The 25,253-nt window shown below is 41.6% G+C and overlaps 1 protein-coding gene across 1 annotated transcript in view; it reads right to left on the reverse strand.

Annotated features, from left to right (window-relative positions):
• LOC126176314 (testis-specific serine/threonine-protein kinase 1-like) overlaps nucleotides 1-25,253 on the reverse strand; it is a 104,021-nt gene that overhangs the window by 40,639 nt on the left and 38,129 nt on the right. The window contains exon 2 of the mRNA XM_049923465.1: nucleotides 20,862-21,113. Within this exon, the coding sequence (XP_049779422.1) occupies nucleotides 20,862-21,113 (252 nt within the window). The remainder of the gene's footprint in view (nucleotides 1-20,861; nucleotides 21,114-25,253) is intronic.

Here is a 25,253-nt window from a genome sequence, read left to right on the forward strand (position 1 = left end):
AAACAGCAGCTTGAAACGGATCCAGATTTTCTGTCAAAGGTCATTACTGGTGATGAGTCACGGTGCTATGGTTACGACCCAGGAACAAACCAACAGTCAATACAATGGAAGACGTCATCGTCACCCCGCCCAAAAAACTGTCGTCAGACCAAATCAAACATCGACCCAATGTTGATTTGCTTTTTTGGTGCCAAGATCGTAGTTCATTCAGAGTTTTTTCCCCAGGTGAGACCGTCAATCAAACCTTTTATCTGGAAATTTTAAGAAGATTGCGCAACGGCATTCGTAAGAAAAGACCCGATTTACGGCAGGTTCAAATGGTTCAAATGGCTCTGAGCACTATGGGACTTAACGTCTATGGTCATCAGTCCCCTAGAACTTAGAACTACTTAAACCTAACTAACCTAAGGACAGCACACAACACCCAGCCATCACGAGGCAGAGAAAATCCCCGACCCCGCCGGGAATCGAACCCGGGAAGCCGGGCGTGGGAAGCGCGAACGCTACCGCACGACCACGAGATGCGGGCATTTACGGCAGGCAGGAGGTTGGTTCTACCACCACGACAACGCACCAGAACACAAAGCCGTATCTGTTAGACAGTTTTTGGACAAAGATGTTATGGTTTCGCTGCCCCACGCACCTTATTTGTCTGATATGCTGACATGGTTCCGTGTAACTTTTTCTTATTTACACGCATGAAAAGGGCCATGAAAGAACACCGATTTGACGACATTGAAGAAGTCAAGACAAAAACGAGGGAGGAGCTGTCAGCCATTTCTAATGATGACTGATGACTACAAAAAATATTTCGAACAGTGGAAGCCCCGTTGGGACAAATGTATTAGTTGTAATGGAGAGTATTTTGAAAGGGATAAGGTTGTTTTGTAAACAATTTGAAAGTATAAATCTTTTACAAAATAATTATGTCTTTTTTGGGGACTCGTAATGTTGACGGCAAATGAGAGATTCGTACCAAGCAAATTAATGAGTGACGGAACGGATCCTCCATGGTACACAAAATAGATCAGGACACTGTGATAGAAGCATTGGAAAGCATGTCAGATTATGAAAAAAACATAAAAGCTCCAAGGCTGGTGATGTTTCATAGAAAGTTGAAAGGGCGATCTTAAACAATGCTAGCTGCTTTTAACAGCTTGCTCAATGAAACGCTATCTCGAAATCTGGCAGAAGCTCCAAAGAGCACGTGAAGTACATAAACGGCAACACACAGTCAATAGCTTCACTGTATGATAGCAGTGGTAAAGTTAACGATGACAGCACTACTAAAATGGGTTACTAAACACGGTTTCCGAAATTCCTTCACCAAAGGAGATGCAGTAAGTATTTCAGAAGTCAAATCAATAACGGACGCTAGCACAAGTACAAGTAACACACACTATGTGAACAAAAGTATCCGGACACCCCAAAAAACATACGTTTTTCATATTAGGTGCATTGTGCTGCCACTTACTGCCAGTTACTCCATAACAGCGACCTCAGTAGTCATTAGTCATCGTGAGAGAGCAGAATGGGGCGCTCCGCGGAACTCACGCACTTCGAACGTGGTCAGGTGATTGGATATCACTTGTGTCATACGTCTGTACGCGAGATCTCCACACTCCTAAACATTCCTAGGTCCACTGTTTTCGATGTGATAGTGAAATGGAAACGTGAAGGGCTACGTATAGCACAAAAGCGTACAGAACGACCTCGTCTATTGACTGGCAGAGACCGCCGACAGTTGGAGAGGGTCGTAATGTGTAATGGGCAGACATCTATCCAGACCACCACACAGGAATTCCAGACTGCATCAGGATCCACTGCAAGTACTATGACAGTTAGGCGGGAGGTGAGAAAACTTGGATTTTATGGTTGAGCGGCTGCTCATAAGCCACACATCATGCCGGTAAATGCCAAACGACGCCTCGCTTGGTGTAAGGAGCGTAAACATTGGACGATTAAACAGTGGAAAAACATTGTGTGGAGTGACGAACCACGGTACATAGTGTGGAGATCCGATTGCAGTGTGTGGGTATGGCGAATGCCCGGTGAACGTCATCTGCCAGTGTGTGTAGTGTCAACAGTAAAATTCGGAGACAGTGGTGTTATGTGTGGTCGAGTTTTTCATGGAGGAAGCTTGCACCTCTTGTTGCTTTGCGTGATGCTATCACAGCGCAGACCTACATTGATGTTTTGGTTCAAATGGCTCTGAGCACTATGGGACTCAACTGCTGAGGTCATTAGTCCCCTAGAACTTAGAACTAGTTAAACCTAACTAACCTAAGGACATCAAAAACATCCATGCCCGAGGCAGGATTCGAACCTGCGACCGTAGCGGTCTCGCGGTTCCAGACTGCAGCGCCTTTAACCGCACGGCCACTTCGGCCGGCATTGATGTTTTAACCATCTTCTTGCTTCCCACTGTTGATGAGCAATTCGGGGATGGTGACTGCACCTTTCAACACGATCAAGCATCTGTTCATAATGCACGGCCTGTGGCGGAGTGGTTACACGACAATAACATCCCTGTTACGGACTGGCCTGCACCGAGTCCTGACGTGAATCCTATAGAACACCTTTTTGATGTTTTGTAACGCCGACTTCGTGCCAGACTTCACCCACTGACGTCGATACCTCTCCTCAGTGCAGCACTCCGTGAAAAATGGGCTGCCATTCCCCAAGAAACCTTCCAGCACCTGATTGAACGTATGCCTGCGAGAGTGGAAGCTGTCATCAAAGCTAAGGGTGGGCCAACACCATATTGAATTCCAGTATTACCGGTGGAGGGTGCCACGCACTTGTAAGTCATTTTCAGCGAGGTGTCCGGACACTTTTGATCACCTAGTGTTGAAGTAGATACCCTAGGTCTAGCGAAGCAACTTACGTTACCTAATAAAGGCTAGTCTTCCTGTCCAGAACGTATACCAAATGCGTGCCTTTCGGAGTATTCTGCTGTATTACCTTCATATTTAACAATGATCTGCAACAGCTCGCTCGGCGAAAGATCTGTATCTAAGAACGGGAAAGTTGCACAGGCACACCAGTACACAAGAGACGAAGCAGAAGCTCCCTTGGGAGCAAACACGATTTTCTTGTTAAATCAGCCACAGTGACCTCAGAGAATCTTTGTCCTCACAGATCAGAGATAGAAAAGATTAATATGATATTAGTAAACTGCAGGAGCATCCAAGGTAAGGTCTCAGAATGAGTATCGCTTATTGAAGTTATAATGCACAGATACTATTGGGAAAAGAAAGCTGGTTGAAGCCAGACGTCAATGACAACTAAATCCTAAGTTCAAACTGGAATGTTTATAGTAAGGATAGGTTAGTCGCCAGTGATTGCGACATGTTTATTGCAGTAAAATATTCGATAAAACCTAGCGAGGTTATCACGGATACTGAATGTGAATTAATCTGGGGGGAACTGAGTATCAAAGATCGGTCGAAAATGGTGATCGGATGCTTTTATAGACCACCTGGGGCAGGATCTGTAGTTGTAGAGCACTTCAAGCAGAGCTTCCAGAATATCATCAGTATTTTTCCTGATCAAGCCGTTGTAATGGGGGGTGACTTCAACTTGCCAGGTATAGATTGGGAGTGTTATGCCATCAAAAGTGGTGCCACAGACAGGGAATTATGTGGCATTCTGGATGTCTAGTCCGGAAATTACCTAGAGCAGATAGAGAAAAAACTCGTGAGGGTAACGTCCTAGACCTCATGGCAACAAACGGACCTGAACTTATCGAATCAGTTACCGTAGAGGAAGGTATCAGTGATCATAAGGCTGTGACAGCATCTATGACGACAGGTCCTCCAAGGATTGTTAAGAAAGATGGGAAAATATATTTGCTCAGCAAGCGTGACAGGATACAAATTTCAGAATATCTCAGCAGTCAGCATAAAATATGAAATGGCTCTGAGCACTATGGGACTTAACATCTGAGGTCATCAGTCCCCTAGAACTTAGAACTACTTAAACCTAACTAACCTAAGTGTGGTGTCACCGCCAGACACCACACTTGCTAGATGGTAGCCTTTAAATCGGCCGCGGTCCGTTAGTATACGTCGGACCCGCGTGTCGCCACTATCAGTGATTGCAGACCGAGCGCCGCCACACGGCAGGTCTAGAGAGACTTCCTAACACTCGCCCCAGTTGTACAACCGACTTTGCTAGCGATGGTTCACTGACAAAATACGCTCTCATTTGCCGAGACGATAGTTAGCATAGCCTTCAGCTACGTCATTTGCTACGACCTAGCAAGGCGCCATTACCAGTTACTATTGATGCTGTAATATACGTACCGTCAAGAGCGATGTTCACCATTTATGGATTAAAGTTAAATATTCCACCAGCTACGTCCGTTTTTTCTAAAGTCTAATTTCCTTGACCTGTTGCAGACCTCACTCCAGCCTGCGTGAGCTATAACGCGTGCCTTTCGGCTTCCTCTAGTAAACCGGTGTTGGCTCTCCTGCCAACCCACAACACTAAGGACATCACACACATCCATGCCCGAGGCAGGATTCGAACCTGCGACCGTAGCAGTCGCGCGGTTCCGGACTGCAGCGCCTAGAACCGCGTGGCCACCGCGGTCGGCCAGCATAAAATATTCGGTGCTGAGGACGAAGATGTGGAGAACAAATGGAAAAAATTCAAATGTATCGTTCAATATGCCCTAGACAAGTATGTTCCGAGTAAGGTTTTAAGGGATGGGTAAGATCCACCATTATTTAATAGGCGTGTTAGAAAAGCGCTACGTAAACAAAGAGCACTTCATCTCAGATTCAAGAGAAGTAAAAACCTAGCTGGCAAACAAAAGCTAGACGAAGCGAAAATGAGCGTAAGGAGAGCAATGACAGACGGGTTCAATGTTTTCGAAAGTAAGACGTTCTCAACCGACCTGAGTAAAAATCCTAAGAGATTTTGGTCGTATGTAAAATTAGTACGTGGGTCAAAATCATCTATTCATTCTCTCAGCGACCACACCGGCACGGAAACGGGAGATAACAGAGAGAAGGTCGAAATACTGAATTCGTTCTTCCGAAGTTGTTTCACCGCGTAAGATCGTAACACTGTCCCTCCTTTCAATCGTCGTGCGAACGTCGAAATGGCAGATATTGATATAACCGATCGCGGAATTGAAAAGCAGCTACAATCGCTTAGTAGTGGGAAGGCTTCAGGATTGGATGAGATACATATAAGATTCTATAAATATTAAGCGAAAGAACTTGCTCCACTTCTAGCAGTAATTTATCATAGATCGCTTGAGCAACGAAAGGAATCTAACGACTGGAAAAAAGCGCAGGTCATTCCCGTTTTTAAGAATGGCCGTAAGACAGATCCACACAATTGTAGACTTATGTCGTTGACGTCAATCTGTTCTAGAATTATGGAACATGTTTTATGCTCAAGAATTATGACGTTCTTGGAAAATGAACAGCTCCTCTATAAAAAGTAAAACGGATTCCACAAACATAGATCCTGCGAAACCCAGCTCGCTCTGTTCCTCCATGACATCCACAGCGCAGTGGACAAGGGTGCTCAGGTTGATGCTGTCTTCCTTGATTTCAGTAAGGCATTTGACACCGTCCCGCATTGCCGTTTAATAAAAAAAAAATACGAGCTTACGAAGTATCGGAGCAGACCTGCGATTCGATTCAAGACTTACTTGCACATAGAATTCAACACGTCGCTCTTAACGGAACTAAATCGACAGATTTATACAAAATATCCGGAGTACCACAGGGAAGTGTGATATGACCGTTGCTGTTGAAGATGTAGATAAATGATCTAGTAGAATGCGTCGGATGTTCTCTAAGGCTATTCGCAGATGATGCAGTTGTATATAACAAAGTAGCAACGCCAGAAGATAGTAAGAATTTGCAGAACGACCTGCAGAGAAATGATGAATGGTGAAGACTATGGCAGTTGACACTGAACGTAAATAAATGTAACATTTGGCGATATAGGAAAAGAAATCCACTACTGTACAGCTACACTACTGATGACAAACAGGTGGAGACAGCGTCTGCCATAAAATATCTAGGCGTGACTATCCAGAGCGACTTAAGTGGAATGACCATATAAAACAGATAGTGGGAAAAGCAGACACAAAACTCAGATTCATCGAAAGAATCTTAAGAAAATGTAACTCAGCCACGAAGGAAGTGGCTTATAAGGTGTTTTTTCGCCCGATTCTTGAGTATTGTTCATCTATCTAGGATACCTATCAGGTAGGACTGATAGAGGAGATAGAGAAGATCCAATGAAGAACGGCGCATTTCGTCACGGGATCGTTTAGCTGGCGAGAGAGCGTTACGGAGCTGCTAAACAAACTCCACTGGCAGACGTTACAAGAGAGACGTTGTGCATCACGGAGAGATTTACTACTGATATTTCGGGACAGCTCATTTCAGGAGGAGTCAGACAACATATTAATTTCTCCCACATACATCTCGCCTATTGACCACGAGGTGAAAATTCGAGAAATTAGAGGCAATACAGAGGGTTACCGACAATCATTCTTCCCACGTAATATTCTCGAGTGGAACAGGGTTGGAGGGATCAGATAGTGGTACCGAAAGTACCCTCCGCCACACACCATTAGGTGGCTTGCGGGATATGATGAAGATGTAGATGTAGAAGCTGATTAAGGGGGTTCGACGGGGTGATGGACGAAAATATTGCTCAAATTCAGGTATTTTTTTCTCTCCATACTGGAATGTAGTAGACAAATGGGGTTGGCTGAAATGAATAAAGCATACATTGAAGTGTTTATTGGTATTTTTTATTGAAAAATATTAATATCTTAACTGTGTGATTGTGATTTTCCCGAGGCAGCTCTGAAAGGAGGTTGTTGGACTTTTGTCGCTGTAACTCCTGTTATGGTTGTGTGAAACATGTAATTAACGTATCACCCTGGTCCTTACAGATGTAATTTTAGTTCATCATAGAGATCTGCCAAAAAATGCGAAATTATAGTTATTTGGAAAAAAATGGCCATTTTTTGACCCCTCTTCTTCGGCCGAAAAAAATAGTAAATATCAACATTAAAATAATCGGCTACCAAGAACTGAAGAGAGTTCAATTTGCTTCAAGGGAGCCCAAAAGTCATTAAAATCGGATGAGAATTGTATCGTGAGGACGACAACCATGCCGAAAAACATGCTTCTGAGAAATACCGTTTAAAGTTTGACAGGTATTTATCACACAAAAAAGGAGCAAAGCTTGAAATTTACGGGATATCGTCGATGCCTCGTCCATAATAAGTATCGCAGCGGATAGCGGATCGCCGCTTTCTGCTATTTTGACCCGATAAGCCCTCATTTTCGTCCTCGAAGCCCTTTTCGTTGCTGAACGCAGCGCCGCTGGCGTCTCTACCTTCACGGAATCGGAGCATTTCATCGCCGGTTTTGATTTGAAGGGCATTTGCCACGTGCACTATTGCAGTATGCCTTACATTGAATAGACATACGGCCAAATTTGAAGCAACGTTGAGAATTTCACCTCGGGTGGATGTTATTATTGGAGCGTATCTCCTAATGAGACTATTGAAACTTTCGTTCACGTTTTAATTAATGCCTGCCAAACAACGCAAATCAGGTTTACTCAAATCGACATAAACATTGGTGATTGCATAGATAACGACTTGTGGCAATGGCGTTGCGTGTTGTGCACGCATCAAACGCTCACAGAATCGTTACTTTTTGGAGTTCGCGCATAATATTTTTGGAATAATTCTTCAATGTATATACATTCGAATTCTGTAATACAAAAATTAGAATTTTTTGACCGTCACAATGTCATTTCCCTTAAGGACACTTTTCACTGACATTACTTTGCAGTAAGATTCTCGAACATATGCTGTGTTTGAACGCTATGAAATACCTCGAACGAAACGATATATCAGCACAGATTCAGAAAACATCGTTCTTGTGAAACAGAAAGAGGCATTTACACGCACGAAATAATGGGCGCTTAAGATAGTGGTCTGATGATGATTCCGTATTTCTAGATTTCCGTAAGGTTTTTGGAACCGTTATTGACAAGCAGCTTGTATCCAAATTGCGTGCCTACCGAAAATCGTCTCAGTTGTACGACAGCATTCGTGATTTCCTGTCAAAAAGGTCACTTTTAGCAGTAATGGATGAGAAGTCATCGATTGAAACTGAAGAGGACAAAGTTCAAAACCATCGTACAATATGCATTAGATGAGTATGTGCCAAGCTAGATCGTAAGAGATGGAAAAGAGCCACCGTGGTACAACAACCGAGTTAGAAAACTGCTGCGGAAGCAAAGGGAACTTCACAGCAAACATAAACCTTGCCAAAGCTTTGCAGACAAACAAAAATTACGCGAGGAGAAATGTAGCGTGAGGAGGGCTATGGGAGAGGCATTCAATGAATTCGAAAGTAAAGTTCTATGTACTGACTTGACAGAAAATCCTAAGAAATTTTGGTCTTATGTCAAAGCGGTAGGTGGATCAAAGCAAAATGTCCAGACACTCTGTGACCAAAATGGTACTGAAACAGAGGATGACAGAGTAAAGGCCGAAATACTAAGTGTCTTTTTCCAAAGCTGTTTCACAGAGGAAGACTGCGCTGTAGTTCCCTCTCTAGACTGTCGCACAGATGACAAAATGGTAGATATCGAAATAGACGACAGAGGGATAGAGAAACAATTAAAATCGCTCAAAAGAGGAAAGGCCTCTGGACCTGATGGGATACCAGTTCGATTTTACACAGAGTACGCGAAGGAACTTGCCCCCCTTCTTGCAGTGGTGTATCGTAGGTCTCTAGAAGAGCGTAGCATTCCAAAGGATTGGAAAAGGGCACAGGCCACCCCCGTTTTCAAGAAGGGACGTCGAACAGATGTGCAGAACTATAGACCCATATCTCTAACGTTGATCAGTTGTAGAATTTTGGAAAACGTATTATGTTCGAGTATAACGGCTTTACTGGAGACTAGAAATCTACTCTGCAGGAATCAGCATGGGTTTCGGAAAAGACGATCGTGTGAAACCCAGCTCGTGCTATTCGTCCATGAGACTCAGAGGGCCATAGACACGGGTTCCCAGGTAGATGGTGTGTTTCTTGATTTCCGCAAGGCGTTCGATACAGTTGCCCACAGTCGTTTAATGAACAATGTAAGAGCATATGGACTATCAGACCAATTGTGTGATTGTATTGAATAGTTCCTAGATAACAGAACGCAGCATGTCATTCTGAATGGAGAGAAGTCTTCCGAAGTAAGAGTGATTTCAGGTGTGCCGCAGGGGATTGTCGTAGGACCGTTGCTATTCACAATATACATAAATGACCTTGTGGATAACATCGGAAGTTCACTGAGGCTTTTTGCGGATGATGATGTAGTATATCTAGAGGTTGTAACAATGGAAAATTGTACTGAAATGCAGGAGGATCTGCAACGAATTGACGCATGGTGGAATGGCATTGAATCTCAATGTAGACAAGCGTAATGTGCTGCGAACACATAGAAAGAAAGATCCTTTATCATTTAGCTACAGTATAGCAGGGCAGCAACTGGAAGCAGTTAATTCCATAAATTACCTGGGAGTAGGCATTAGGAGTGATTTAAAACGGAATGACCATATAAAATTAATCGTCGGTAAAGCAGATGCCAGACTGAGATTGATTGGAAGAATCCTAAGGAAATGAAGTCCGAAAACAAAGGATGAAGGTTACAGTACACTTGTTCGCCCACTGCTTGAATACTGCTCACCGGTGTGGGATCCGTACCAGATAGGGTTGATAGAAGAGATGGAGAAGATCCAACGGAGAGCAGCGCGCTTCGTTACAGGATCATTTAGTAATCGCGAAAGCGTTACGCAGATGATAGATAAACTCCAGTGGAAGACTCTGCAAGAGAGTCGCTCAGTAGATCGGTTTCGGGCTTTTGTTGAAGTTTCGAGAACATACCTTCACCGAGGAATCAAGCAGTATATTGCTCCCTCCTACGTGTATCTCGCGAAGAGACCATGAGGATAAAGTCACAGAGATTAGAGCCCACACAGAAGCATACCGACAATCTTTCTTTCCACGAACAACACGAGACTGGAATAGAAGGGAGAACCGATAGAGGTACTCATAGTACCCTCCGTCACATACCGTGAGATGGCTGCAGAGTATGGATGTAGATGTAGATGTAGAAGTGATATTTGACGTCTCCAAGGAATTGTTATATGTCTTCTGTTGTTCTTAAAAGATTTAGAAGACACAGTGGTAGAGTATTGCTGCGCGGAGTGGGATCCTTACAAGGACAGGATTGACGGAGAACATCCAAAAAGTTCAAAGAAGGGCAAGACATTTTCTTTTTTTTTTTTTTTTTTTAGAAATGAGGACAAGTGTGTCACGAATATGGTATGTGAACCAGCGCGGCATCACTGAAACAAAGCCGTATTTCGTTGCGGCGAGATCTTTCCACGAAATTTCATCTTCCAACTCTCTCCTCCGAATCTGGAAATATTTTTTTGACGCCCACTTACATAGGGAGAAGAGATCATCATAATAAAATACGAGAAATTAGGGTTCGCATCGACAGATTTAAGTGTTAATTTGTCCCACGCATTGTTAGAGAAACGGACAGTCGAGAAATAATGTGAAAGTGATTCTGTGAAGACTCTGATAATCACTTTGGAGTGAATTGCAGAGCAGTGATGATTTATACCCACCAGTCGTACAAGCTAGTGCGCTGTGTGTCATACGTAATGTCATCATAGACGTTAAATTCTCGAGCCAATGGAATCTGCACCCTAGAGAAAACGGAGCAACCGAACATGGAATCTAACGTTGATGCGTCTTCAAGAGGGATGTCTAAAACGCTTGAGCCGTGGCGGCTTTAATTTTGTCGGGCATGGCATTCCGCTGGCACCACTAACTACTTGGGATGCCAATATCGACCCTGACCATATGTCGAGAACTAGGGTCTTCGGTCGAGACGTGTGTTGTTGGTATTTGGCGGGCTCTACTGTAGTTAGCTGTAGGGCACGTGTCTCGCAAGTTGTTGGTTTTGAAGGGACTCCTGCTGTCCGGTACGGGCCTCGAGAAGCCGCGACTCGGTCGGAGGCAAGCCTTGTCAGCTGGATTAAGGACTGGTAGCGGCAAATCGCGGGAAGAGCAGTGAACGCCGCGAGCAACCTGGTCGCTACGTTCCCGGCCTACTCGGCGAGCTTAAATTTTACGGCACTTCGAAGGCCGCCTGTATGGATTGGAGGTAATAACAGCCCGGTTTGGAATCCTGGAAGTCGCGGCTCCTTCACACCTCAGTGGAGTTAAGTGTTCCTTTTTTTAAATTTGGTACTTGCTATCGTAAAGCCACGTCTGTGTTATATGGCACTGGACGTGTCATATTAACGCACCTCCGAGTGACGGAGTGTGTGGACATTTTACCAAAATGGCAGCTCAATTGATTTAACACCCACGGATTTTTTTCTTTGGCTTTAAATCAAAGTCCAGGTCTATGTTGACAAGACACAAACTGCGGAACATTTGGAGAAAAACATTCGTCAGGCAATCGCAGACATAAGGCCATTAATGTCGGACAGAGTTATTGACAATTGGAGCCATCATGTGCGTCAGTGTGTTCAAAGCCGTGATGGACTTTCAACAGTGTTGTGTTCATAACGTAACTGCAATGTCTGAGCTTCAAAATAAAGCACAATTTACTGTGATATGTTGAATGGTACATACATACATTAATCCTTGTTCCATAGATCATGAATGCAACATTTCGTAATGATGTGGAACGTGTCACTTTACCATAAGTTTTCTTTACACAAAGTAATTAATTAATTTTTTAATTACTACTTCATATCTAAAAATTCATCTATTGAGTAGAAGGAGTTGTCATTCAGAAATTCTTTTAATTTGTTTTTAAATGTTGGTTGGCTGTCATTCAGACTTTTAACGCTATTTGTCAAATAACCAAAGATTTTTGTGGCAGCGTAATTCACCCCTTTCTTTGCCAAAGTGAGATTTAATCCAGAATAGTGAAGTTCACCTTTTCTCCTAGTGTTGTAGGTATGCACTTCACTGGGTTATTAATGAAAAATTTCATAAGTGAATATATGTATTGCGAAGGTACTGTGAATATCCCGAGTTCCTTAAATAAATTTCTGCAAGGTGATCTTGGGTGGGCTCCAGCTATTATTCTGATTAGACGACTTGTGCAATGAATAAATTCTTTCTTAATGACGAATTACCACAAAACATGATGCCATATGAAAGCAATGAATGAAAATATGCATAGTAGGCTAATTTACTGATATGTTTATCACCAAAATTTGCATTGACCCTAACTGCATAAGTAGCTGAACCTAACCGTTTCAGCAGATCATCGATGTGTTTCTTCATAGTAAATTTCTCATCAATGCATATACCCAAAAATTTTGAATACTCTGTCTTAGCAACAGACTTCTGTTCATAGTATATATTTATCAATGGTGTTATGCCATTTACTGCACAAATTGTATAAACAGTGTTTTCTCAAAATTTAGTGAGAGTCCATTTGCAGAAAATAATTTAATAATTTTCTGAAAGACATTATTTACAATTTCCTCAGCTGATTCTTGCTTGTTGGGTGTGATTACTACACTTGTGTCATCAGAAAAAAGAACTAGCTTTGCACCTTCATGAATATAGAGTGGCAAGTCATTAACATATATTAAGAACAATGAGGGACACAAGACTGAACCCTGTGGGACACCATTCTTGGTACCTTCCCAATTAGAAGACTCTACTGATTTTTGCAGACTATCTGTACTGTTAATTTCAACCTTCCTCATTCTTCTAGTTAAATATGAAATAAACCATTTGTGCACTGTCCCACTCATACCACAATACTGAAGAATTTCGTGATTTACACAATCAAAAGCCTTTGAGAGATCACAAAATATCCCACTGAGTGATGTTCGTTCAGTTATTCAATGCTTTTAATATTTGACCAGTGAAATCATATAGCATTTTCTGTTGAAAAGCCTTTCTGAAAACCAAACTCACATTTTGTTAGTACTTCATTTTTGTAAATATGTGATGGTACTCTTGAATTCATTACTTTTTTCAAGAATTTTGGTTAAAGCTGTTAGAAGTGAGATTGGGTGGTAGTTGTTAGCATCTGATCTATCCCCTTTTTTGGCAATGGTTTAACAATAGCATGTTTCAATCTATCTGGAAAAATGCCCTGTTTCATTGAGCTACTACATATGTGGCTGAGAATCCTACTTATGTTTTGGGATCAGGCTTTTAGTACTCTGTTGAAAATGGCATCAATTCTGTGTGAGCTTTTACTTTTGAGTGAATTTATTGTTTTCCTGATTTCAGTAGGACAGGTGGGTTGAATTTCAGTTTTATCAAATTGCGTAGGTATTGCCTCTTCCATATCCTGCTTACATTTTCTAATAAATAGCTGGATCCTATTTTCTGTACAACACTTAAAAATTGTTGTTAAAAATGTTTTCTATTTCTGGCTCCTTAACAAATATTTCATTGAGTTTTTATAGAAATACAGTCTTTCTGTGCTCTCAGTTGCCCTGTTTCCTTTCAACAATATTCCAAATTGTTTTAATTTTATTATCAGATGTGCTAATCTCAGACCTACTGAACATACTTCTGTACTTTTTAATAACTTTTCTTAATACAATGCAGTAGTTTTTATAATGTTTCACTGTTTTAGGATCATTACTCCTCCTAATTATAAGATACATTTCCCTTTTCTGTTTACAAGATATTTTTATCCCTTTAGTAAGCCATGGCTTTATACATGGTTTCTTCCAATTATGTTTCACTGTTTTCTTAGGGAAACTGTTTTCAAATATACTCACAAAGGTATCATTAAATAGGTTAAATTTTAAATTGGCATCAGGTTCCCTGTACACCTCATCCCGGTCTAACTGTTGCAAGTTTTCCCTACAATTTTCAATAGTTAAATTGTTAATTGAATGCACTATTTTGGAGGGCTGTTCTGCATTACTGTATTGAGCTGTATCATATACTGTAACAAGCTGTGCATCATGATGAGACAGACCATTCTTAACAGGAAAAGCTTTTATTTGATAAAATTTATGTTGGTGTATGAAAACATTATCTATCAGTGTGCAGCTCTCCTGTAACACCCGAGTAGGAAAATTAATAACTGACATCAAATTGAAAAAACCAAGTAATACTTCAAGGTCAAGTTTTCTATCGGATTCTTTCAGAAAATCTACATTGAAATCCCCACAAACACTAATTTGCATTCCTTTGTCTGACAGATAGCACAACAAAGAATCCAAATTTTTCAAAAATAGTGGAAAATTTCCCAATGGGGACCTATACACAGCTACAATTATAAAAGTGCCATTATTTAGTTTAAGCTCACATGCACATGCTTCTGTATGTGGCTCTATGCAAAAAAATTTTAGTTTCCAAATTTTTCACACTATGACAGATATTAACATATGTGGCAGTTTCCAAATTTTTCACACTATGACAGATTTTAACATATGTGGCAACTCTTCTCTACTTACATGTGCTGAAAGCTTATATTCACCTACTTTTACCATTTTCATACTTGTGACTACATGGTGTTCAGACAGGCATAGTACATCTATTCCACTCTCAGTTTCTAAGTATTCTAAACAAACAAGAAGCTCATCTACTTTGTTTTTTAATCCCCTGATATTTTGATGCAATATACTAACATTATTTTTTACTGTACTGTTATGAGAATCTTGCAATATTTTAACATCTCTAGTTCCTGCCCATCTTAACTTCTCATTAAGCTCAATTTCAATCAATGTTGGATGGTTGGGCACTGATCTTAGCCTAAAAAAGAAGTATTCCCATGAGTTTCAATACCTCCCACCACTTTAAAGATTTTTTTATCATCCCAGCCAGTTTACCCTCCCCATTCCTATTTTTATTCATATTTGTTTATGCATCAAATTTTAAAAAACGTGTCACTCCTAATGAAAGACCCTTTACTCCACAAGGGAAGGCCAGAATGCTGGAATGATGGATTTACTTCAAAAGTTGTGCAAATTTAGTAGGCCATCAAAACAACATAATGTGCAAGTAGTAAGGAACACTACTCTGGCAGTTCGAGAAAATCGCAAGAGAAGTTTTACATGTCTCTTATGTAACTGATGTATCAAAAGTATGGGCTGTAAGAAGGCATTGTGGTTAAGTAAGCACTTAGCAGGAGGGTCGTGGACAAAGCAACGGTTGGAATCTAGCTACCAATTATTTTTTTAATCCATATTTTTCCATGCCTGGTCACTTTATTTGATTTATATGACATTTGAAAACCACACGGAAAGAAGGGGTTAAGTCCATTCTATAGATTTTTCAGGAGAGCAATTTTAAAATTTAAAATGTTACAGTTTCATTGATAATTGAAATATTCTTTTCTAATTTATACAGTACATTCAACGACCTTTTCTTTAGAATTCCTTCAAAGTGGAAAAAGATATTATTAAAAATTGGATCCTGTATGTCTTTTTATCTAAGTGACTATTTTTAATTTCTTTGTATAATGCACTAATTAGATTGTATAAGTCAAAATGTAATGTGATATTGGGATGACACTTCACTATAAAACTTCCTTGCAGGTCCCTTGACAGAGACTGATTCATCTTTGAAGTCTAGTCATTATTGGACAGGATGTTCATGTCTAATCAGCTTTTAGGAACAATATTGTTTATCAATATTCCATTTTTCGTTTCACTGAACTCATGTAAATTATAATGATTAATAAGCCCAAGTCTCAACTTTTGTATCTTTAAATCACCTGGTATACAACTAAAACAATCAATCAATGAATGGTTATAACACATATATTAAAAATATAATTAAAAGGACGTAATTTCAGTTATCAGCAGAAATCACAGTTTTTATAACCCCAGTCTTCATTTCTCACGTTTTTCTTGCTACAAACTAATAACACAAAACGTGTTTGCAAATTCAGTGCCGGATATGAATATTTGTATAATACTCTTGGGCCCCTCTGCCACAGAACACCTTCAGTTCTTGCAGATCACGATACTTTCCCTTAGTGATAGGTAGCAGTTCTGAAACATTGGACATGCGACCTCTTATTAGCATGGTATCTCAATAGGTTTGTTATAATAAAGCAGGACCTGCAATTTCACACGCTGATATGATCTAGTTTCATTTACTTAGTGTGACTAAAGTCCTTACCAGCCTACCTTCGTAACAGAGTGAAGGGAACGAAAACTCTCCTTCTGTAATTTCTGGTTCCTCTTCCATTTGTCCAGCAGGAGCAGTAACAACTGATGTGATCCAAGATCCGTTCTAAGTGTCACTATGTATGATAAGTCTTGGATGGTGACGTTCTATCTTCATCTCCTTAATAATTCGCGATGAGAATGAACAGTTTGGTCGGTATCTTGGTTGCAAGAAATCAGTCCAGTCACGTATCATGGAGCCATCAACTTCAACAACATGAAAAGGAGTGGGTTTCGCACGTGCATCTTTAATAATGTCTCTCCTGTCCTTTGGGAGCTCAGCTTTTGTTTTACGTCCTCTTACTGGGAAGGTTACACAAATTGATTCAAATCGCTTTCCATGATGGACAAGATAATGGATGAACCCGAAAAGGGTGTAGTTTTTGTTTTTACTACCACATGTATCACAGAAGATTTCCAAATTTTTAACCTCAGGATCCAGAAGCGAAGTAACATAATGATGCAGGTAAGAAACTACTTCATTTGAAGCTTTCTTCCCTATGGTTTCAGGATAAACATAAAACACTGCACTACTGTCTGAGAGCAGATGTATGTTAAATACAGATATAGAGAAAGCTGTCACTTGTAATAGACAATGTTGATACTGATGTTTGGACATGGAAGATTTCGTTGGAAATCCATACATATCGATTCTGTGTTTGTAAACTTTCTGCTTCTCTGTCGAGATTGTCTTGTACGTTGATAGAATGCATCAGCTTTACGGCGGTGCAGTTCATATTCAGTCTTCTCTCTCTTAATGGTACTTTGAATGTCTGATCTTTCCTTTTCGTCTGTTGCATGTGTGAGTTGTGCCTTTAGAGCTTTGAAAGTTACAGAAAACTTATCACAAGTATCACATGTATCACTTTGAGGGAAAACGAATGAGATATTAAATTTCATATTACATAGTTTACGATAAGTTTCATATGATACGGAACAAGTGGAATATGTCTCTTGAAACATCTTGAACATCTTCTTGATCGTGAGTTCTTCAGGCAAATACAGTTTGTGTGTTTTATTTATGCTGCAATGACTGGACTGTCCTTTAAATGACTTGATGTGAACGTAGATGTTTTGCTCTGTTTCTGTTGAAAGTTTATGAAATTGGCTTCCGTGTTTCCCTTGTTCATCAACTGGCGCCATGCTTTCATTTTTTAAGGAATTCCTGATAGTTTCTAATCTTTTCCTTGAAATCCCATGCAGCGATATAAAGGCCTTTTGACAAACAGACAATCGTCCCAGTATTCTCTCTCATTATTCTGACATTATAATGAAATGTATAATCACACAAAGTAGCTTCTGTTCCAGTCCTTCAGCAAATTGAAAATAAATGTTAATGTAGACTTCTCTGTATCAGTTAGCAAATCAGTACAATTCTTCTTACAGTTACAATGATCTCCTATTTCATGTGACATTGTTCTTAGCTTTTAAGATACTTAAGATTGTCTACCATATGTCTGTCTTTTTCTAGACTTACCACTGCAGCTTAACTATGGATATTCCATCACCAATTGAAACACCGACCTCAGTTGGATTTTACACGAAATTCAATTCTATATACCACACCACAATGCGCTGAAGGGATTGTCAAGGCCGCTGTGTGTTAGCACAAATCACGGCACGAAATTCAGTTCCACCACACCACAAAGAATAGGAGTTAATGTCAAATCTGCTCTGTGTTAGATTAGACAATACATAAGAAAGATCAACAATGATTTAACAATGTCAAAAATGAGACTTCCATAAAAGCAGAGAAAAAATCAATACAGCTCATAAATCCGCACTTGCTGGACTTCACCCTTTCTGTCGGTGTATTGGACGAAGTTGACCCGTTTTCTCCGTGTGTACCATATTTTAATCTGGCTACAACTCCGTGACTATAACCATCGCATTCATTTACGTTCACCCATCTGAAAGGACATCTGATGAACTTCATAATGATACCACTGACTCATTTTCGTGAGATTTGGACTTAACGCCTTCTTTCCGTGTAGTCTTCATTTGAGAGGTAATATATGGAAAAAACCATGTGCATTTTCATGAAGTTGTGGTGAATTTCATATGTTATTTGGCTAGTTACTATTTGTAATTACATTTTCAACGACCAGAGACAGGCTTGGAAAGCCAAAGTCAAACTTCGATAAATAATGATGGGAATGACGTTATTCAGAATCAATAATACAGAAAGTAACAATGAGGCAGACCACAAGAGAAATGTACAGTTACTCGTTGGATGTTCCCTCGACATCACATGTTACAGGATAGTATTTGTCATTACAGACATGGAAAACATAGATTGAAACTTCACTCAAATACTTAATTGCAAATACACGTGGTTTTCTTTTTTACTATATTACTTCTCAAATGTCATATAGATTAAATAATATGACCAGTGACGAAACAAATACAGTAGCAAATAAGTGTGAGCCGGAGTCGAACCGTCGCCTCATACACGTTCGTCTTGCTAAGCTCGAAAGCAGATCACTCGACCACCATGAACTATAACATGCAATACCTACGTACAGATACATCAGTTACATAATAGCCGCGTAAAAATTTCTCTTGCCATTTTCTCGGAATTGTCACAGTAGCGCACCTTACTACTTGCACATAGTATTGTTTTAATGGCCCACTAAAAGGTGTACAAAGTTCGAAATAAATCCCTGCTCCCAGCGTCATGCCCTCCACTTGCCAGTTACCCTGAGACAGGCAACCCATCATACTCCATCCATCTCCAAGTGCAGATGATGTATGTTGGGCTGCCTATCTTAAGGCAACTGAAGTACACTACTGGCCAATAAAATTGCTAAACCAAGAAGAAATGCAGGTGATAAAGGGGTATTCATTGGACAAATACATTATACTAGAACTGACATGTGATTTCATTTTCACGCAATTTGGGTGCATCGATCCTGAGAAATCAGTACACAGAACAACCACATCTGGCCGTAATAACGGCCTTAATACGCCTGGGCATTGAGTCAAACAGAGCTTGGATGGCGTGTACAGGTACAACTGCCCATGCAGCTTCAACACGTTACCACAGTTCATAAAGAGTAGTGACTGGCGTATTGTGACGAGCCAGTTGCTCGGCCACCATTGATCAGACGTTTTCAATTGGTGAGAGATCTGGAAAATGTGCTGGCCAGGGCAGCAGTCGAACATTTTCTGTATCCAGAAAGGCCCGTACAGGACATGCGGTCGTGCATTATCCTGCTGAAATATAGGGTTTCACAGAGATCGAATGAAGGGTAGAGCCACGGATCGTAACACATGTGAAATGTAACGTCCACTGTTCAAAGTGCCGTCAATGCGAACAAGAGGTGACCGAGACGTGTAACCAATGACGCTCCATACCATCACGCCGGATGATACGCCAGTATGGCGATGACGAATACACGCTTCCAAAGTGCGTTCTCCACGATGTCGCCAAACACGGATGCGACCATCATGATGCTGTAAACAGAACCTGGATTCATCCGAAAAAATTACGTTTTGCCATTTGTGCACCCAGGTTCGTCGTCGAGTACACTATCGCAGGCGCTCCTGTCTGTGATGCAGCGTCAAAGGCAACCGCAAACTTGGTCTCCGAGCTGATAGTCCATGCTGCTGCAAACATCGTCGAACTGTTCGTGCAGATGGTTGTTGTTTTGGAAACGTCCCCATCTGTTGACTCAGGGATCGAGACGTGGCTGCACGATGAGTTACAGCCATGCGGATAAGATGCCTGTCATCTCGACTGCTAGTGATACGAGGCCGTTGGGATCCAGCACGGCGTTCCGTATTACTCTCCTGAACCCACCGATTCTATATTCTGCTAACAGTCAAAAATGGTTCAAATGGCTCTGAGCACTATGGGACTTAACTGCTGTGGTCATCAGTCCCCTAGAACTTAGAACTACTTAAACCTAACTAACTTAAGGTAATCACATATATCCATGCCCGAGGCAGGATTCAAACCTGCAACCGTAGCGGTCTCGTTATTCCAGACTATAGCGGCTAGAACCGCTCGGCCACTCCGGCCGACTGCTAACAGTCATTGGATCTCGACCAACGCGAGCAGCAATGTCGCGATACGATAAACCGCAATCGCGATAGGCTGCAATTCGACCTTTATCAATGTCGGAAACGTGGTGGTACGCATTTGTCCTCCTTACACGAGGCATCACAACAACTTTTCATCAGGCAACGCCGGTCAACTGCTGTTTGTGTATGAGAAATCGGTTGGAAACGTTCCTCATGTTAGCACGTTGAAGGTGTCACCACCGATGCGAACCTTGTGTGAATGCTCTGAAAAGCTAATCATTTGCATATCACAGTATCTTCTTCCTGTCGGTTAAATTTTGCGTCTGTAGCATGTCGTCTTCGTGGTGTAGCAATTGTAATGGCCAGTAGTGTACTTTCCGGGTGAGTTTTATTTTGCCCACTGTCTATATATAGTTTGCGATGAGTTTCTCTGTCCCTTACATGAAAGTAAAGTGGTAGAGATGGAACAGAAGGGATCGTTGGGATTTGTGGACGGTGGTGTCATACAGTTTTAGTCCTGAACGTCTGGACAAGCAGTAGACTCAGGTGCTCAGAAGGTCCCACGGCAGTTGCTGACCCTCCGTCGGCCTACCTCCGTGTCGACGATGCGGCGGGCGAAGCCGAAGTCGGCGAGCTTGCAGTTGTAGTTGGAGCTGATGAGGACGTTCTCGCACTTGAGGTCGCGGTGAGCCACGTCCATCTCGTGCAGGTACTGCAGGGCGAGCGCCATCTGCCGCAGCCAGATGCGCGACTGCTCCTCCGACACGGCGCCGTTCTTCAGCACGAAGTCCAGCAGGTCGCCGCGCTCCGCGAACCGCATGAAGATGAAGTACTTGGCGCGCCGCTGAAACGCACCCAGGCCCGTAGTCATCTCCCAGAACTAGACTACTCGGCAGCTAAAGGGTAGAGCTACAGAGGTAAATCAATTATTGGCTATGGTTACCGCTTCTTCTAAAAACCTCTTCTTTAAAATTATACGTAGAAAAACAGTCTGGATCGCACAAATCATATTTATTGGTGACCGCTTTCAGTCCAAACACACATCTTAAAACCATACTCCAAAGCTGAAATGTGGAGACGGATCCACAGAGCGAGAACTGCAGAAATCTCCAGAGCTAAACTGAACCGCCAAAGAAACTGGTATATGCATGCGTATTCAAATACAGGGACATGTAAACAGGCAGAATACGACGCTGCGGTCGGCAACGCCTATATAACACAACAAGTGTCTGACACAGTTGTTAGATATGTTACTGCTGCTGCAATGGCAGGTTATCAAGATTTAAGCGAGTTTGAACGTGGCGTTATAGCCGGCACGCGAGCGATGGAACACAGCATGTCCGAGGTAGCAATGAAGTGGGGATTTTCCTGTACGACCATTTCACGAGTGTAGCGTAAATATCACGAATCCAGTAAAACATCAAATCTCCGACATCACTGCAGCCGGAATAAGATCCTGCAAAAATGGGACCAACGACGACTGAAGAGAATCATTCAACGTGACAGAAGTGCAGATTTCAATGCTGGGCCATCAACAAGTGTCAGTCTGCGAACCATTCAACGAGACGTCTTCGATATAGGCTTTCGGAGCCGAAGGCCCACTCGTGTACCTTTGATGACTTCACGACACGGAGCTTTACACCTCGCCTGGGCCCGTCGACACCGACACATAACTGTTGACGACTGGAAACGTGTTGCGTGGTCGGACGAGTCTCGTTTCAAATTGTATCGAGCAGATGGACGTGTACGGGTGTGGAGACAACATCATGAATCCATGGACCCTGCAAGTCAGCAGGAGACAGTTCAAGCTGGTGGAAGCTCTTTAATGGTGTGGGGCGTGTGCTGTTGGAGTGATATGAGACCCCTGCTACGCCTAGATACGAGTAACAGGTGACACGTACGTAAGCATCGTGTCCGATCATCTGCATCCATTCATGTCCATTGTGTTTAGTGGCAGTGACAGATGGTCATTGAAGAGGTTTGTGAGAAAAAATAAGAGGACGACAACTGCAAAAGTCACTGCAGAACTGAATATCACACTCGCCAACCATGTCAGCACCAAAACAACACGAATGGAGCTCCAAAACCAGGGAACTGCAGGGCGAACTGCAATTCCAGCACCACTCATCATTGATGCAAATACCCTCAGCGGAAAAACGTGGTCCCGAAGTCATAAAATCTGGACTATGCAGTAATGGAAGAAAGTAATTATGCGGATCAGTCTTGTTACACACTGTTGCCAAGCTCTGGTCGACTTACGTCACGGGAGTGTAACATGGCGTGGGTTAAATGACGGTTTTTGGCAGCCATATAATGCTATTCCATGGTCCACATGTGGGTCGCATTATTGCGGAGGACTGTGTGACCATTTTGATTGATCAGGTCCATGTGATGGTACAATGTTTGTTCCCCTGTGGTGATATTGTGTTCCAAGAAGACGGGGCCCTTGTTCACACATCTCGTATCGTCCACGACCGGTTTTATGAACACGGGTGTGAATTGTCGCATCTCCCTGACCGTCACAGTCACCAGTTATCAATATTATTGAGCCTTTGTGGTCTGCTATGGAGAGAAGGATGCCTGATTGCTATCTCCCTCCACCATCGTTAACACAACTTGCTACTATTTTGCAGGAAGAATGGCATAAGATTCCCTTGAAAACCATACAGGACCTGTATTTATCCATTCTGAGACGATTCGAAACTGTTCTGAATTCCAACAGTTTTACTACACCATATTAGGCATCGTAATGTGTTGTATTTTTGGAGTTTCCATATTTTTGTCTACTTCCTGTACAAGGAAACACCAGCGCAAATGATCTCAGAAGTGATTACCTGACAACTGAAAATTCACACAAAAAGGGAAAATAATCTTGCACTAATATTGAAATAGGCACACGTAAAATAGTAAAAGAAAGAAATAAAATTTCCTCCACCACCATTTAATCACACCGCAGTGAATGGTTTTGCTACAAAAGGGCTTAAGTCGAAGTCAAAACTTCTCCACTAAATTACAAAATTCCGTAATTCAATAATGTCTGAAAATCATTACACATACTGGGGTTCATGTTGCGTGAAATTATTAATCCAATTCGTTAAAAGGCATTCTAAACGTGGTACCTTCACTTTTCGCACATCTGGTGGTTGAACCGCGTAAAAATCCCTACTCAAGTCCACGATGAACAAAATTCAGATCTCGTGATCGAAAAACGAAATTCACTTCCGGATTACAAGCTAGTCGTTGGTGACTAATTCCGACTTAGATCATGTAGACTTTAACTAGGTTCTGAGCGAGGCATGTTACTCGAAATCACCAACTTGTTTGTACCAGGTATTTCATTTACATCAGTACTGTCACGTTCTCAAATTGAATAAAGCACTACTTCTAAATAAAGGCGCGGTGAGTCTAAAGAAACACCAGTGCTGATGGTACATGACCCATACTGATACAAACAAAGGGTAGACTCAAATACAGACATTAATCGTAAGAATTACTAAAAAAAAAATTCACGATTCGAAACGAAAAACACTCCCGCACAAATAGCGAATTTAAGGAGGCAGTTTCGTAACTGAAGACAAGTGTCTGCCCTCACTAACCGGAGCACAAAACGTACCGAACTGTTTTCGAAAGAACACCCATTGTTATCACATCGGCGTTCCGGCCAAGACTGAGCTTCCCAAGACGCCAGCCACTGGTAATTTCCCTGAGGACCCGTTTTTTTAAACGAGTAGGTGTGGATACCCAATGGTTCGGGGAGGCACAAGAACGACAAACGCTTTCGGACGCAGAGAAGAACCTGTGAATCGTTCAGATATGCCAGCCAACTGCGGCCGATGTCAAAACTTTACTTAAGGGAATTGGGTGGATCTCACTACCAACATTTCGCTTAGAAACAAACGAGAGCGCTTTCACTCGAAACTATGCTCCTCGCCAAGCCTCACCGGAGAAGTTTAGCAAGGTTGGCATTACGTTACCAGACAGCACAAGGAAGTCTACTTCCCTCACCGGCTGAACTGACATACACCCACACGTTAACACAGGGGGACAATTACTGAGCTATATGAAATAAAATCTTCATAACTTCTGAACGGTTTGCATTAGGACGTTCAAATTGCACGTTTGGAGACGGGGCATGATGAGAATTAGTATGCATATGTTTGGTTTGGTTTAGTGATGGGGCCATTTGAATGGGATCGTGAATAAGCAAAATTGGCTCATTTGGGGTATGAGAACCCGCATTTCGCGACTCTTCACCCTCAACGGATGACTGTGTGGTGCGCAATGTCCATTTACGGAATAATCGATGTGGTATTCCTTGATCTCATGGCATGGCATGGCATGACATCTTTGAACGATTCTTTTTTATCATAATGATATGTAACGAGACAGTTTACAAGATATGTATACATGATAGTGTTAACGTAAATGAACATATTTTTAATTTTAATCCTATTGATGCAACTACGATTTTTTATTCTTTTTTACTAGCTACCAGTTTTTTTTATAGAAATTCGTCAATGGAATAGAAGTAGTCGTCCATGAGAAATGATTTTAAATCAGATTTATAACTTGCTTCGCTGTATCTAAAACATTTTATGTTATTGAGAAAATGATCGAAGATTTTTGTTGCTGCATATTGAAATCCTTTCTGAGCCACTGGCAGCTTTAACAGTATGTAATAGAGGTTGATTTTCCCTCTGGTGTTGTAGGTATTGAAATTACTGTTCTTCTCAAATTGTGATACATTATTTATGGTCCATTTCATTATCGAATATATGTACTGTGACGGAGCAGTTAAAATGATTAGCCCCTTGAAGAGGTGGCTATATGACGTCTGTGAACACCACATATTATTCTTACTGCTTGCTTGTCTGCAATCAATAGTTTCTTTCTAAATGATGAGTTACCCCAGAAAATTATTCTGTAAGACATTATTGAGTGGAAATAGGCAAAATATGTCAGGATACCGATACGATTATTTTGA

This window comes from Schistocerca cancellata, chromosome 3 (assembly GCF_023864275.1).
Source record: "Schistocerca cancellata isolate TAMUIC-IGC-003103 chromosome 3, iqSchCanc2.1, whole genome shotgun sequence".
NCBI lineage: Eukaryota > Metazoa > Arthropoda > Insecta > Orthoptera > Acrididae > Schistocerca > Schistocerca cancellata.